General features: G+C 36.9%; 1 protein-coding gene across 1 annotated transcript in view; it reads right to left on the bottom strand.

The window, feature by feature from the left end:
- Positions 1–18539, bottom strand: part of LOC127635366 (ephrin type-A receptor 3-like) — a 79880-nt gene that overhangs the window by 35027 nt on the left and 26314 nt on the right. The window contains exons 4-6 of the mRNA XM_052115349.1: positions 6495–6650; positions 5358–5717; positions 836–948 (exon numbers count right to left, since the gene is read on the bottom strand). Coding sequence (XP_051971309.1) covers positions 836–948; positions 5358–5717; positions 6495–6650 — 629 coding nt within the window. The remainder of the gene's footprint in view (positions 1–835; positions 949–5357; positions 5718–6494; positions 6651–18539) is intronic.

Raw genomic sequence — 18539 nt, 5'->3', positions numbered from 1 at the left:
AACTCATTTAGGGAAAACTAACGTTCCAGCCAGGAATGCCACACCCTGCGAGAGAGGGATGGTTAAATTTCCTGTGGTGCTATTAAATCCACGATGGGCCAAACGGGCAGCATCAAACAGATTGTGAGCACAGCGGCGGCCAAGCTTGTCCATCTGTGCGAGCCATCTAAAAGCCACATAGCCCACAATCACCTGAATAAATCATAATAATTACCTGTCACCATGTCTTACTGCCACACAGCCAAATATTCTGTTGCAGGAGGGTGTCACCAAGGGATCTTAACCACTAATGGCACTAATTCACTTACCCGCTTTTACATGCGTATAGCAGTGTTATCGCAGAAAACGTGAATGATGTTTAGGGATTTGTTCAAACTGCACATGATTTGGCTTTTAAATCTGAACTTTTGGACTGATTGTTTGCACTGTCATCTTGCAAGTAATGAAATCGGATCCATTTGTTCAGGCAGTGTAGTCAATGTCTGGTTTATCTATGTAAGTTGCTGTAGTAATGAAGTGTGTCAGCATAATACCAAGAGATTTCTCTTTGTACAATTATAGTTACCTCCCGCAAGAGTGAATTATTGTTCAGAAAAATAATGTCATCAATTCATATTTGACAACCTCAAAGGGTTTTGGGAGGCAGTAGACGTCCATGAAAGTTAATTGGGACCGAACAGAGCATGTCTATGTGTTAACATTACAGCCTCTCCCCAGGGTCTGATAAAAGTCCACGTGCCATATGTCCAATCGGTGCAGAAGAGACTCATATAGGGCCAAAAGGTCATGAGATTACACCATTAGCGTGTGCTGGAGAAAGACCAAAGTCACTAACCTTTTCATAATAGGTAACCTCATATTCCACAACAGTCCCATCGGATGACTCTGGACCCTGCCATGCCAATGTAACACTGTCGGTTCCCTTCCATTCCTTTACGATTACGCTGACTGAAAGGGAATAAGAAAATAATTATACCATTTATATAGCACATTTAGAACAGTGTTTACAACAACAACAACAAAAATAATAAGTGCTTTTCCAAAGAGAGATATATATATATATATATATATATATATATATATATATATATATATATATATATATATATATATAAACATAAAAGTTCATATTCATAAATACGGAAGGAGATTCAAGAAAATAAAATATGACCATTTTTAAAAATAAGATAAGCGAGAACAGAGTAATTAAACAACCAGCAATTAAATATACTCTAGCTGGAGTAATCATATTGCTAAAAGTATATAGGGTCAACTTTGAAATCATCTTGGATCTTGAGAGAAAGAGACAGAGAGCGAGAAAGTTAGAGAGAGAGAGAGAGACAGAGAGAGAGAGAGAGATTAATTGAGATTGATCTCCTATGTAAAACAGGAGGATTAATTGCACTTCTAATTAAAGAATAAGAGATAGCTGGTGGAGCAAGCGTCTTTTCTTTTTTGGGAGAGCTAAATTATTCTGCACGTGAGTAATTTTCACCCACACTACATCACTGTCAAAGAGCCAGAGCACCTCAACCCATCTATTCGTACAACAGCAGTGTTACCGACCCGCCCTGAGCTGAGAGAAAGAGACACACAGAGGTGCTAATGACGGTGTCAGATTGTGAGTACAAACGAGGGCCTCCCGTTTTGGACCCCGGCTACTAGTGATGAATGAAGGAGCTGATGATTCGATCTTTAATGAGCTGTCTGTGTGCAAGAAGAGTAAGTATTAACCCTGCATACACTACTCTGATCTGCCACGCAGTGCTGACACAATGACACTGCTAACTGCTCAACACACAAACACTATAATACTGATAAACAAACAGCTACACTGATACTCAGAGGGAAAAGACTTCAGCTAAGGGTAATGTTTGGGACAGTGTTGCTAAATATCAAGGTGGCAGGTGAGAGGCAGAGGTTTAGTGTGTAACAATAAAATACAGATGCACAGGACAAAAGATATAATGCAATTCAATTAAAAGACGATATAAAATGGAATTCACAACATATTTAACTTCCTTAATGAGACATATTGAAACAAAAGATTTAGATGGAAATGATGTAGGGTGGTACTTGATTTATAGTACTTGAAAGGAACATAAAATGGTAGGCTATGATATTATTATTATAATTGTTATTATTATAAATAATGATAATTATAATTAATATTATTAACAATAATAAAATTTGTATTATTGTTATTAATATTATAATTATTCATAATAATAATTAATATTATTAACAGTAATAATGTTGTTATTATTGTTATTCATATTATTATTAATAATAATAATAATAATAACAACAATACCAGTATTATTTCATACTAATAATAATACACTGAATATCATATTAAAATTAGGGCTGTCAATCAATTAAAATTTGTAATCTAATTAATTACATGGTGTCCCGATTAATTAATCGCGATTAATCGCATATACAAATATTTGCTGAGAAAGCCCATCATATAACAATAATTCAATATAAAATTATTATACATATTTAAATCAATATATAATTATACATATATAAAAGATATGTATTTATATTACAAATATATATATATATATATATATATCAAATAAAAAATATTCAGATAATTAAAATGCATTACATTCTTGTAGCAGAAGAGTTAATCATTGATAAGACAATACAAAAAGCGGCTTTAGAATACAATGTATTGTTTACTACCATATTATTGATCATAAGACAATCATTGGCATACAGTTCTCAGCAATCCATTTCACAAGTAGTAGTAGTAAATATTCAAAAGAAAAAGGTTGCATTCAAATCGAAATACTACATAAAACCAAGACCCTATTCACAGAGACATAAAGACATGTATCCACTGAACATTCCATGCCATTTTTTGAATGAAAGGAAAACAAGAAGAAAAAAATAATATAAACATGTATGTCTTTGTAAAACCTTAATCGCTGACATTTACATTGTGCCAGGTTTTATGCCGTGTTATTAACGCAGTCTTCCTAAACAGAACAAAATAATTTTAAAACCCCATGAAATATATAATATCCTTGAAATAATTATATATAAATATAATATATTATTATATTATTATTTATATATATTAAAATTAATAATTAGATTGTTAGTAGTAGTAGTAGCAGCTGTAGTTGTAGTAGCAGTAGCAGTACATTTACGAATTTGGCAGACGCTTTTATCCAAAGCGGCTTACAGTGCATTTATTACAGGGACAATCCCCCCAGAGCAACCTGGAGTTAAGTGCCTTGCTAAAGGACACAATGGTGGTGGCCGTGGGGATCGAACCAGCGACCTTCTGATTAACAGTTATGTGCTTTAGCCCACTATGCCACCACCACATCAGTAGCAGTAGTAGTAGTAGCAGTAGCAGATGATGAGGCAAGAATCACTATTACTATTGCTCAAACTAATGATCCTAGATTTCATACTAATCCCTAGATGAATTCACCCAAGGTAACAGAGTGATTTATATGTAATGTGTTCTGGAGGGAATTCCATGACCAAGGTGCAAAATAATAAAAAGATGTTTTACCCAGATTAAAGCAAATCCTGGGTACCCTGTAGAGTAGCCATCTAGAGGAGTGAGAATCATAACAGCTATTGATGAGTGACAAAAGATCGCACAAATAAGGAGGTAGTTTTCCCTGTATGGCTTTATACATAAAAAAAACCAAACAGTGATGCTGTCTCTTTAAGCTTAATGAAGGCCACAAGACCAAATTATAAAGTACACAATGATGTGTACTAGACAATGAATTGCTTATAAAACGAAGAGAACAATGATACACAGAGTCTGTGTATGAATGTGGCCTATACAAGATTTTTCCTAGCTGCTAAATTAAATCAGGCCATATTTCGCTAATAAAAACCCAGCCTAACTTTCAGCTCCTTCACTAGGTGTTCAATATGCTAAAACATGCTAAAAGAGAGCCTATTGTCCACCCGGATACCCAAGTACTTATAAGATGATACTTTTTCAATTGAGTCCCCTCCTGAAGTATAAATGCCAATATTATCTGAGGTCTGGGAGTGGGCTTTAGAAAAGATCATAAACTTAGTTTTTTTTAGCATTAAACATCTGCATCTGAATCTTCTACATTCTGTATGCTCTTTATGAAGTCATGGAACTGTCAGCTCTATACAGTATGATGTATCTGTGCTATTTTATGTCACATTCTGCATTTATAAAGATTCTGTCTGCCATCAATCACACACCTGTGGATGAAAGATGTACATTGAACATTCTCATCTTGCACAACATGCAAATACAGCCTTTACATCATCCCAAAGGTCTCTTGACACACGCTGGATTGTCTCTTGAATATTTCAAGCAGTGCGGATCAGAGGCCAAGCACTCAAAATATAGGCCAATCATGGTTACGTATACCTCGATCTGGCTCCGCCACTCTCCGTTACCATGGTTACAGCACTGTCAGGTCTCATAAGAGTGAGAGACTGTTGATCTGGGCATCCTGGGCGACTCGACTCGCAGGCTTCTCATTACGCAAACTCTCGCTCCCAGTCTCTCTCTCTCTCTTGTTCTCTGTTGAGAGGGGATGAATCATACTAAACCACAGATCAGGAGATCCAGTCCCTCCTCTTGACCAATGACAGGCCGTGAGGCACACTGAGAGAAGGTTTAAAGGTCATGTGCCTGTGTAACATTCAATAGCAGAAGAGGCAGCGGGATACAAGAATTATCCGTGACTAAAGCCTCTGTGATTTAAAAGCGGGGGTGAGATAAATGTTCAAAAGAAAAAGGTTGCAATCAAATTGAAATACTACATAAAACCAAGACCCTTTTCACAGAGACATAAAGACATGTATCCACTGAACATTCCATGCCATTTTCTTTAAATGAAATAAAAAAAGTAAAAAAAAATAAAAAAGAATATAAACATGTATGTCCTTGTAAAACCTTAATCGCTGACATTTACATTGTGCCAGGTTTTACAGCATGTTATTACACAGTCTTCCTAATGATTTTAAGACCCCATGAAATAGCTTAACAAGCGCAGTTTGAAACAGGAATTGCAGGCAGGACATATCAGCGGACTCATCCTATTTTCTAAATAGTCAACAGGCTTTCCTTACATCCAACCCATGAACCATGATATGCTACTTTCTAGTCTACTTGCTAAATGCTAGTCAGTTCTAGAAAGAATATGCTAAAAGAAAACTCCAATCAACATGAGACATCAATTATTTTAGTCCAGGTTTCAGGAAAAACAAAAGGCTGTACATTTTCAATGCTAATATCTACTAAAAGTTAGCTTTGTCATCTGTTAGGAGTTTACCAGCATAAACAGTAGATAGCTTCAAAGCTAATAGGCATGGACTAAAAGCATCACCTGTTTTGCTGGTGGTGATATTGACCGACACTAGTTGACGTGGACTTGGGCTGAGATCCGAGACTCCGTTCAAGGCTTCTATACTGAAGGTGTAACTGGTGTGGGGCTGCAGCTCTGTGATCAGAACTCTTGGATGCATCAAGCCAAACTGCCTAGGGTTGAAGTGAGGACCGCTGCCACAGGGAACACACCTCTCTGCATTTCGACTGGTCCCCGGCACTGTTTCTCCTGAGCACTTCTTGCAGTGGACACTGTAGGTGACATCCCCACGTCCACCACTGTCGCGAGGAGGACTCCATTCGAGTGTCACCGCTGTCTCGTTGGCCATGGAAATAGGTTTGCCAGGCGAAGAAGGTGGTCCTAAATGAACAAAAACACAAATGAACACATGAATTGTGAATTTACATGGTAATGCATTCAAATTAAAAACAATGAACAATAATATTTCACAGCATTTGACAATAGTCAATTGTTTGTTCTTGTTAGATCATAATGCTTTATAGAATATGGGGAGGCTGTGGCTCAGTTAGTAGAGCGGGTAGGCCACTAAACACAGGGTTGGTGGTTTGAATCCCAGCCCACATGACTCCACATGCCGAAGTGTCCTTGGGCAAGACACTGAACCCCAAGTTGCTCCCAATGGTAGGCTAGCACCATGTATGGCAGCTCTGCCGCCATTGGTGTATGAATGGGTGACTGAGTCACAGTGTAAAGCGCTTTGAATACCGTTAAGGTTAAACAGGCACCACAAAAGTGCAGACCATTTACCATTAATTAATGCTGTAAAATCATTATTCGTTGTTGGTTCATGTTAACTATAGTGTTAACTAATGTTGACAACAACCTTATTGTAAAGTATTACCACTTACTTACATATACTGTATAACCACATAACCATATACTAGCCATTCAAAATAATAAATCATATTTTATCCAAATAAAAGTGTTCCCACTTACACTAACTTATCATTTATTGTATAATAATAGAATGTATAACCACATAACTATGTACTAACCATAATATAACCAATATATATATCCGAATAAAACATAAACAGATAGTAATGAGCAGGATATGAGTCTTTCCCTGGTTTATTTTCATAAACATTTAGGAGACCCGAAAGGTGCTTAGCTTACTTGTGCAAGCCATAGAGCGCGGGTCCGATTCTGCCCTATAGAAACCTCTCTCGCACACACACTCAGAGGCCTTGTCCTGGTTTGAGTAGCTGTGTGGAGGGCACTTCACACAGTATGCATCCATGGCAGAGGCCTTGTAGAAACCTGACCGGCATGCTATTTAAAAGGAGAAAAAAAAAAATTCAATTGCAATTTAGGGTGTTCACATTCATGATCCAATGGAGAATCCAAAATAAAATCCAAATCTTATTAATATGCCTAGTCATTTGAGTTGCTGTGTTTGCACTTTAAGAAGACATATGGCAAACAGGACATTCCTTGGTTATTTGAAATAACAGTTTAATGTACTATGTATAATTATACTTTACAGAATTAAATGTAACAATGCAAAGCTCTTAAAGAGAAGGAGAAGAGAACATTTTCACTGATATGTTGTCCGACTGAGGTTTCCCCTCAGCTCTCGTCTCCATCGAGGCATAACTAACATTCCACTGCAGCATTAGCCTGAGTGGAGGCACATTGTTTGTATTTATGTGTGAGTGAGGCTCAGGTTAAGTTTGAGCTGAGTGAGTCAGTGATTGGAGTGTGTGCATTAGAGCACTTTCCCTAGGGGACGCTGTGCCAGACTCCTATGTTGCCCCTGAACTAAAAATCAAACCCTATATTTCTGCAAACACTTCCCAAACATGTCAGTTCTTATCAGCCATAGCACAATGCCTCCAACATATTTCCCTCTAAGGTGGAGAGCGAGAGAGATAGTTTATTTCCGAACAACTAATACTGAACTTTGGACTGCTAATGGAGTGTAGAATGAAAGCAGCTTTTGGAAGCAGCTAAAGGGGAAAGTGGTTTTCAAAGGTGTTCCTTGTAAAATGTTGCAACACAATTTAGCCTGTCATGATGGTATTTTGTATAGGCAGACTCTCAGACAAAACTGAACTATAATTAATAATTTAACATAAACTGTCTTGGGCTCCTATACCTAATTAGCCATATGAGATGAAGTCATTTAATTCAATTTAAAAACACTACAACTGATTCTGGATTGACTTTCTTCAAAGCCTTTTCAAGTTGAAATGTAATGTTGAAAAAATGAGAGTTATTTTTAATTTTCCACATTAAAAATAACTTTTATTGTTATAAAAAACAAAAACAAAAACAAATATATATATTATATATATATATATATATATATATATATATATATATATATATATATATATATATATATATATATATATATATACAATATATAATGATGAAATAATTATACAGTTATCTTTAAATATTAAAAAATTATATATATAATAAAAAATATTCAGATAATTAAAATGCATTACATTCTTGTAGCAGAAGTGTTAATCATTGATAAGACAATACAAAAAGCAGCTTTAGAATACAAAGTATTGTTTACTACCATATTAATGATCATAACTCAATCATTGGCACACAGTTCACAGCAATCCATTTCACAAGTCAATTTGTCAATCAGTTCGAGATTCATTATGAGGACTTGTTTAACGACCCGTCAATGTACACCTGCGTCAGACATGCTTGTGTAGTGTCTCGGGTGCATTGCATCATAAACTGCATAAAATGTTTAGGTCACTGTGTCAAGTTAAATATAGTTTAATACTCAATCTTTAAACACATCTTGAGATCCATTAGTCCACATTTGCGCTCCTTCCAGTGTTTTGAACGGAAGAAAGTAATGCATGTTTGTGTTGTTCTGCCTACTGAAGTGTGTTCTTCACTGTATAAACTGCGCATTGCTCATACAGCTGAAATTTCACTTACTGCCCTCTGGAGTAAACAGTTGGTACTACAAGCTTGCATTTCTCAGGAATCTTCCTTATTATGGTCCGTGGGACATTGCGATTAATTGTGTACATTTTTTATCATGTTATTTTTGGAAAAATTAAACGCACTGAATTAAGGTGCGTACACACTGCCAGCGACTTTATCGCTGCAGGTCGCCAGTGGCTGGCGGTGAAGTCGCTAGTGGGTGTTCCCACTACTGGTTGCCTAGTAACGTTTATAAATGACATTCACGGATGTCATTCCATTGCTGTTGAGAGCGAATCTCTTTTCTTGCCACTAAAAACAAACATTTTGGAGGGAAAATACTAAATATAAATGGAATCAGTACATAAAATGCTTTATATCAAAGATGAATGAGAAACCAGGCGTGCTGTTTGCCAGAGCGGCTGTTTATCTGCGGCGAAAATGCAAATGCCGTTCTGTCTGGGTCCATAAAATCCTCGCGATCTCAGATACACCTTTCCATGCAGTATTTTTCTTAAAAATGTCCTTGTACGTGGGAAGAGACATATCATAGAGCACTGGAAAATTTCTAACAGCAAGAATTAGCCTTTCATCCATCTTTCCGATACTGCAGGAGCTGAGAGAGAGAGAAGGATCACGTGAGCTCTCCCGTCGTCTCTCCTATTGGCTGTCGCTTCCGTTAGTCGCTCCAAAGTTGAACTTTTCTCAACTTTGTCGCGTCGCTGGACACGCCCACATCTAGCGCCAACGGTCGCGATAGCTCGTGTCGCCGGAAGTCGCTGTGCTCGCATTGAAAATGAATGATATTGAGTCGCTGTCGCGCGCGATGTCGCTGGCAGTGTGTACGCACCTTTAACACGTTAAATCGACAGCCCTAATATATATATATATATATATATATATATATATATATATATATATATATATATATATATATATATGTAATATTAAATATATAGAAATGTTTTTCTTCTTCACAGGTTTGAGGAGTAACGGAATACATGTAACTGGATTACGTATTTAAAATACAAAATGTAAGTACTTGTATTCCGATACAGTTACAGTTTAAATAATTGGTAATTAGAATACAGTTACATTCAAAAAGTATTTTGATTACTGAAAAGATGTCTTTGCATTTTATTGTCATTTATTTCATTTAATATTTAGTGCTTTCAGATGGAAAGCATTTACACATATAAATGATGTGATCCAAAGTGCATTTGAAGAGAGGTGAAACACTATCTTATGATGTGTAACATTCATACGAGCAGACAGAGAAGTAAGCAGGAGAAATAGAAATATAACTTGTGTATATTCTCAGCTTTATGCTAAGCTAAAATGCTATTTCCAGACATTTTACATGCACGATCATATTTGTTAATCAAGAAAATTCAAGTTGTCGGCCTGGGTAGTTCAGCGAATATTGACACGCCACCCGGATTGAGGTGAGTAACCGTGCCATCATGAGGACCTACTAAGTAGTGGGAATTGGGCATTCCAAATTTGGAGAAAAGTGGATAAAAAAAAATGTTTTATTCAAACATGTTGAATCATAATTTCTTTTTTTTTCTAGTAAATTCTTTGATATTAGGGCAAAATTTTTATTCTTGATAATAATTTTTGTATTTGTATGCATTACAGCCCATGCTACAGAAAACAATTTACACCTACAAGCACATCGACCTCCACCAATCCATTAAACTATGTTCTGATTTACCACTACATAAGCATTAATTAATGGCCGTAGACATTTCATGATCAATAAGACAGCCGTCCCTCTTAATTAATTAATCAACACCTTTCACTTCACTCATTCCCAATCAACCATAGTACAGCATATTGCTGCACTGATATGAAACGCTGTAAAAGGTCAGATAGTCAAAGCATCCGATATCCGTCAGTAATGTCACACTTTTGTTGATTTAATGTACAATTAAACCATAGAAATCTCTATAAGGAGCTGCCTTCACTTTGTCAAGTTTCTTTTTGCTATTGAATGTATTTGGCCCATTTTAGCCCCAATTCTCATCTACGTAGAACCACAGAATTTGCAGGGATTGTTGGAGTGTGCAAAGTATGTAGCACATGTAGACTTCATTCACTGCAAATTATACAGATTCTCCACATCTAAGTAGTTCACACAAATGTCCACACATAAGAGTAAGAAATACATGAAATAGATAATGCTCTAGTAAAGATTAGACCCTCTCTGTGGGAGATCTTTCTAAGAGATTAAAGGAAGAAGAATTTGTTCTATATGCTTTTACTTCAAATGCCACAAGGTAATTCAGACCACTCGAATTAAAAATAAAAATAAAAATTGTCATCTCACCCTCACATCATTCCAAACCCATATAAATTGCTTTCTTCAGTGGAACACAAAAGGAGATATTAGGCAGAACAAAAGCCTCAGTCACCATTCAATTTCATTCCATCTTTTTCCATAAAAAGAAAGTGAATAGTGAAATAGGCTACTGTCTAACATCTCCTTTTGTATTCCACAGAAAAAGTAAGTAATTTGGGTTTGGAATAACATTAGGACATCTGGGTGAACAATCCCATTAAGACGACTCTTACAGGAAGGAAGTGGATATTTTCATTATTCCACAGTGTGAAATTACTAAATCCTTCCTTTCTCAGGGTCATACTGGCTAAAGTTATTTAGCATGTTATCCTTTTATTTATGGACATGTTATAATCCACCCAACCATAAATACACAGAAAGCCACTATTGTTTTCCAATGCCAGAGCTTTGAGCGCTGCATAGTTCCTGTTTTTCTATTGTGAAAAAAATACAAAATGTGTAAATGTGGAGATATACACACAAACACAGATACAGTATACACACACACACACACACACATGTTGGTACAGCTATCCTTTTGAGGACTCTCCATAGACATAATGATTTTTGGGCCGTAAGTACTATAGATTCTATCCCCAAACCATAAGCCTGCCTCTAAACCTAACCCTCACAAAAAACATCCTGCATTTTTACATTTTCAAAAAAACATTGTTTAGTATGTTTTTAAGCGATTTGAATTATGGGAACACTACAAATGTCCTCATAAACCACATTCATAGCATAATACCCTTGTAATTAAGATTTTGCAACCTAAAAAAATATCCTCTTAAACTGCACACACACACACACACACACACACACACACACACACACAAACCCGTTTCTCACATGCATATACTGTTGTTCTAACTAAAGCTTTATGCTAACAGGCTTACTGATTTCTGGTACAAATCCGGTTATCTAGCATGTTCTCACTGGCCGCACTCACTGACCTAATTAATTCTCAGCTAAAACATACAGAATTTCTGTTTTCAGGGTTATTAGGTGAAGTTATACTGCTTGGGGTGTAAAAACACGGCCTTTAGTGAACTAAACTAAGACCTGTGGTCCACACATCTAAGACACTTCTGGTGGTCATTGTGTGGTACGAGGTGTGAAGTCCCCATGGTGGTTTGGCACCAGGCCTGAAACGAAACAGTGTGTATGTATGTATTGTGGTTTTGCAATCTCCTGTTTTTTTTTTTTTACTGCCAAACCAGAAAGCCCTTGGAAAGCCTGGCCATTTGTGCAACCCAACTGGTCCAGTATCTCAAAGCCAGCACCTAGGCAACAAGGCAAACTGTGACTATGCCTGCTAACTGCAATTGAAAGAACACTGACAGATAGGTAAGCAACGTTGTTAAGGACAGATGCAGGAGAAGCAATTTGCCTCCACACAGCTACTCAGTTTAATTAGATTAATTGGTCTGAATTTCTAATCTGAGACCATTAGAGCTTTTGAGCAGAAAACATCCTCCAACAAGGTGAGTCTTCTGAAATAAAACTTTAATTTAGTCAAATAAAATGAGTATAGGCATGACTGATATTGTAAAGACAATATATTTTAATGCTGGTTCATGCTAGTTAGTGCTGGCTTGGTGCTGGTCTAGCTTATGGACCAGCACCGCCATTCTGTTCACCAGCTAAAGATCAATTAAACTGAAGTCAACTACCATTGTTTTTTTCCTCATTGAATAACCTGTTTCAGTTATTAATACATCAAATTACAGACGTAAAAATGGAAGTGATTCAGAGGTTGCATTTTCACTCTAAAATTAAGTTTTTACTCCACTGACAGTTAGGTTTAGGGTTTGAGAAAATGGTTAATGGTTCATAAAATATGCATTCCTGTTGACTGTAGTTCACAAATAAAACTTAAAATACAACATTTCACCCAGAAACTGGAGCTCACTCATGCCCATACATTAAAAATCAGTCCCTGCTTCCGCCAATTGGGGCTGAGGTTCGATTTAGTTAAACACAGACCAATTTAAAATTCAGAAGTAGAACTTTCCAGCTACTGTCACCAAATTCACAATGTGATCAGTCTGTAAAAAATGGCCTTTTCTACCAAACAACACAAAGTCATCACAAATTATGGATAAGCAAAGGAGATGTACTAGAAAATCTAATGAGATTGTACCTCCTTGGAAGAGCCTAAGAGACAAAAAGCAATAAAAAACACTGAGCCCATCTCAGGGTGATCTAAGATGGCTCCCTTATCAAATATTTACATTGGTGTGATTGGTGTCCCCTTGGCACAAGATAATCAATAGCTTTTATATGTAATACCTTCAGACAGAAAGACACAAAGAGCAACACCATTCTGAGAGAAAGCAAGCAAGAAAAAAATGAACAGCAGAGAACTTTTTTTCTTCCTGCGAGGCGGCGGATGAGAGACGTATTTGGAGAGAGTGTTAATGCCCTGGTCCATGGAGACGAATGGTTGCTGTTAGTATATTTCTCATTCTGTCAACAGCCTTTGCTTCATATTGGATGAGGCAGATCAATAGACATCAGCACATCACCTTAACAGCCAGCCAAGAGAGACTCTTCCCCATCACATGGACCACGGACATGGATCTGGAGTTAGCCTCTTTTACATCCAACAAATTTCCCCAATCAAAGGTAATTTGGCACATCTGTATATAAACTACACACAAAAAGTACAGTGTTTTTTTGGTACAATGTAATCCTATGGTATTCTTTAAAATACTTTGGAGTACCATGCAAATATTGTGGTACGTGAATATGATACGCATGGGAAATATATTTTTTTGAATGTTTTTATATAATATGTTTCTCCAAGACAACATTGTAATAGATGTATTGGACAGATTCTTCTCCTGAGAAATTGACACCTCTAATCTCATCAAAAAATCTCAGCAATGTCTCACATGGGCCCAGATTTGCAAGATCCCAAAGTCTACAATCGAAAACCAACATTTATTTATAGTTTTTCCTTTGAAGTTGCACACACCTGTTTGTGCGGATACAGCGCAAGCAGCAATCTCCTGACATGGATGGACCGTCATGATTTTTAAATCAGAAGAACTTTTGATCCTGATCCTGAAGTTTTGATTCTGGCTGATAGAATATGTGCTTCAGAGGAAGATATTTGATGAGCGCTCGACGGGAAGAAAACACTGGATTTTTATGAGGTTTGTGAATTACATCTGTTTAAATTAGATATGCACATATTTGCAGATGGTAGGCTACATGATATTAGTTTTATTGATATTTGCCTTTTTATCATTAGACATGACAGTTAAAAGTTACAGGGAACTGTTGAAGAGAGGCGGATAGAATATTTGCTTTAGAGGTAAATAAATGAGCGCTCCAAAGGATGCTGGATCTGCTGAAGTTATGTGAGGTTGGTTTATTGCATCTGTTTAATGGAGATATGTGCATATTTGCATACGGTATATGATATTAGTTTTACTGATATTTGCCTTTTTATCAATAGACAAGACAGTTAAAAGTTACAGGGAACAGTTGAGAAGAGAGAGGGAGAATGAAACAGACGAGCACTTTAACATAATGAGCTCAAACGCGTCTGCCGCAGCTCTGATATGCAGACTTTTTAAATGAGACCGTGTTGCACACCTGCCAATAACTGCCGAAACACGATAGCACATGATAACAAAATGAACCTTGACTGGCTGTTTACATGTCTCAGTAGCTTCACATGCAAACAGGCGATTCTCAGCGCACTCAAGAAACAAATCGGTCAAATGGGAATATGTATCGTCCGAATTAAATAAATTCAGAATATCGGCCGATTTATCTGCCTCTGCGATCACTAATTATATCCACATTAATTTTAAAGTGATTAACCCTTACCATGTGTCAACAACTGTCTCGTTTGTGTCTATTTTTATTTAAAAGAACTTTAAATTGAAAAATCTAAGACAAAGTTGATACCTAAATAAAACATTAATCCTTAAAGTCTCCTAAGCTATGGAAGAGCAACTAAACAACAATATTTTCTTTAGTACCACAATACAATTTTGATGTAAAATTGGAAATGAAAACTGTGTTGTCAATCCAGTTAGGCAAGTATGTTGGTATGTTGGAGTTTTTCTCAGATATGAGAGACACAGGCGAGAAGACTTTCTTCCCCCTTAAGGGAGAGAGTGAGACAGCGAGAGTGACAACCTTGCTTATAGCGCTTCAGGTGCCCTTTTCAATTTAACTACACGGCAGACCTACCTCTAAAGGGAGAGGAGTGTTGCTAAGGTATGGCCAGGTCAGCGACAACCACAGGGTACTGTCCTTACAGAAATAGAGCATTCTATTTTCTCAGGAGAGAGGCTTATGTACTAGTTTCCAAGGCAACATAATTCCAAAACTGTTCTATTCATTGAGTGTGAATCAAGAATTAATTCATAGCACTCTAGAGGGATTGAAGAGTGAAATAGTTTATTGTCTAGACACATAGTGAAGGATTCTCAAAAAATCTCAAAGTCTTTCACTGAATTTTCCTTTTCCCTTTTAACTCTTTATAGCCGATTTCATAGGCTCGTTTCATGTGCTTGGTCATCAAATACACAAATATGGACCCCACAAAAGCTCCAATGAAGTCATCCACTCACAATCGTTTTGATGTAACCTTAAGGCAATCTCTTTACATTTATTTTTATTTCAGTCTATTTTCATGCAACTACATGTTAGTTGATGGTCCACCAAAAAAACAAAACACTTTGGTTTTAGTGTTTAGTGGAACTTCTACTTTCATCAGTTCTTTGATGTTTACTCAACCTGAAGTGTAGTCAAAGTACATCTGTTTCGAAGTTCAATTTCCCCTAAGTTGTATCAATTAAATAATATCAGTGAGCCTCAAGGTTACTTTGGCAAACTTGTCTTTAGATATTTGCGTATTTGCATTTCTGTTTTTGAGTAAGCATTGACCTGCAGACCTTTAACTTATAGGAATCAACAATGTTCTTGGCATTAGAAGAACTCGATCTCACCTACAGGAATGGAAGTGTTCTGGTGATTAGAACCGTGTATTGATTTAGCATCCGGTTGCACAGCGGAGACTTTTTAAGTCTTTTCAGCCCTTTTTACCCTGGCCATTAGGCAATGTAGCATTGATTTTTGTAGGGAAAACAAATTCACCGATCCAGGCCGATGAGGAGATGACTGGAGAGAGCCAGACATTGCTCAGAGCACAACCGCTGGGAATGCAGTTAAAAGGTCATTAGTAATATTCTCACATACACATACACTGCATTCAGCCAATTTCTGGACTAAAACACTGACTGGAGCCAACAACTGACTGTAGACTTGCTGTGGGCTCCATATTTACACTTTCTACATGAAATAAATATTGAAAGATGATAAAAACATATTTCAGCTATATTTTCAGAAAGTATTTTTACTATTTAGGTGAGGGCTAAATTGCCCTAAATAACAACACTATCAGCTGTACTATTACACCCCGAATGCTTGTGAGTGACATCACCATTTGTGGGTGGGGCCCAGTCTCATGGGTTGCGGTAGTCACTGACCATCAAGAGAGCTGATCCCAGAAGCAATTTTGGAAATTAGACAACTTTTCATAAGGTGTGAACCTTCAAGTCAGAGGTCAAAACATTTACCTTTTCCAATAATCATGGAAAACTGGCAGCACAAACCTCTAAATCTCTCACGCACACTTCAAATAACACAGCTTGCACCTGGCCTTCAACATCCAAAGTGCCTGTTGAATTACCACAGCTTATGTCATGAGAGGGTTTAAACATCTCCACTGCTGGTTTTCTCCTTTCTCCTTTTCTCAATCTGCTCTCAATCTCCCAGGAGTGCCCTTTCTTTCCAAAGGCTATTTCACTCTATTCATTCATTGTGCACACAGTGACAGGGCCAATCTCCCAGGCTTTGCTGCTATGCCTAGCTGGAGCATCCCATCAACCTTGTGGCATATAACGTCCTCTTGAGCCAGAGATAAAAAGTCTGCCTAATCCCATGAAACAACTGAAAGAGACAAGGTGGACAACTTTATCCAACCTGAAAGCGAAGCTATATAATTTTCCTTGTTGTCCTTCAAAATCAATTCCAGCAACAGCAGATGTTCCACCTTTGAGAACCACACACAAATCAATTGTGAATTATAGTATTCTGTATGGGCAGCTGTGGCTCAGGTGGTAGAGCATGTGGGACTCTAATCACAGGGTTGGTGGTTCAATTCCTGGCCCACATGACTCCACATGCTGAAGTGTCCTTGGGCAAGACACTGAACCCAAGTTGCTCCAAATGGCAGGCTAGCGCCTTGCATGGCAGCTCAGTTGTCATTGGTGTGTGAATGTGTGTAAATGTGTGAATGAGACACAGTGTAAGTGCTTTGAATACTGTTAAGGTTAAAAAGGTGCCATTTACCATTTGTAGCCTACAAATGAACTGCAAAAAAGCTAATTCAGTAAATAACTGTGAGATGTGCTTGCCAATGCAAAACTCAATGACATGACGCCAAACATTTCTGATTGGTTGCCAGGGTGATACTATGGTGTACTGATTGTTAGCTTATTGCTTTGCATTTGCTAAGGTTTTCTTAGTGGTTGCTAGATTGTTGCGAAATGGCCCAAATCAAGACTCCATCCCAAGTCTCTATTCTGGTACCTAAATATGGCATGTGTATTCAAAATGCAAGTGTAATGTTTTTTTGTTTTTGTTGTTGTTTGTTTGCTTGTTTACCCATTTTATCATTTGCCAAGGAAGTCTGACCTTTTTCAAAAAGAAAGAATTTAGCAAAAACCTTAAGGGATATTCCATGGCAATTCTCTTCTTCAGACATTTTCCAGCTTAATTTATTTTGTTAAAACTTTTTCTGAAGATAAAAAAAAAAAGAATAGAAGAAGCATAAATGAAGATAAGTCAAACTATTAAATACAATGAATCAATATTAGTGGAGTAATTTATATTTTGTAGAGGAGGGGCCAAAAATTTTAATTTTGACCTATGATTTCAGAGCCTTTATTCATCTTGACAATGAGTAAAAATGTGACTATGGATGGAGCCACATTTAGAGCCCCCTATCTCTGGTATTTAAGCATATAGGGCCTTAAAATTTTTAATACAAAAGGGAAAGTTTGTTCTTAGGAATCTTAAAGGATATCACAATATCTTTAATATTTTTTGACATTTGGCATGTAATACACACCATTGGCATGTAATACAACAAGCATCAACTGATTTTAGTAATAGACCTATCTATCTCTGGCTACCTAATGGCTACCTCCAGATGATTCGACACCCCAAACCTTAATTATGAACAATAGCAATAGTGATGCATGCAAACACACCAATTATAATATTCATTTTACACTGTAAAGTAAGCAGTTATTATACAAAGCACTGCATATTTAAAGCTTAAAACAGTTTGATGAATGTCATGTTTAACTGTGGTTGATGTTGCATCTAGCTTGGCAAAGACATACTCAAACTTACAGTGCACTTAATACTTCAGTTCTCTCACAGACTCTATAATCATCGGGGTTAAAATGAATAACAGGTGTGTTTGGAGACTGGCGGTCTTGCTGTTATTTCAGTGCGGTGAGCTACAGAGGGAGTGAGGGGGGTGCTTCTGACCGCAGCTCTTGGGTGGAGAGCAATGAAAAAGAGATTATCTATACATGTGAGAAAAGTAGCAATAAAAACATTCTTCTCTTCTTACACATTTCTTTTCGTCTTTCTGAGCAAGCATACAAAGCTATGGCCTTTATCGAGGTAAAATGACAAGAAAATAAAGAAGTGACTTCAAACAGTGTTTCTAGAGGGTTGCATTAATTCTGAACATAGAACAGCAATTAAAATAGCTGCTGAAGTGCACTTTTACAACTGTTTGCTTTGAAAGTACTCTGACACAAAAAAATCGTACATTGCAGTTTAATATCTATACACATTGATCTTTTGATAAC

The sequence above is a fragment of the Xyrauchen texanus genome, chromosome 42, assembly GCF_025860055.1.
Source record: "Xyrauchen texanus isolate HMW12.3.18 chromosome 42, RBS_HiC_50CHRs, whole genome shotgun sequence".
NCBI lineage: Eukaryota > Metazoa > Chordata > Actinopteri > Cypriniformes > Catostomidae > Xyrauchen > Xyrauchen texanus.
The sequence above is the reverse complement of the archived record's forward strand: the minus strand, read 5'-3'. Positions and strand labels throughout refer to the sequence as shown.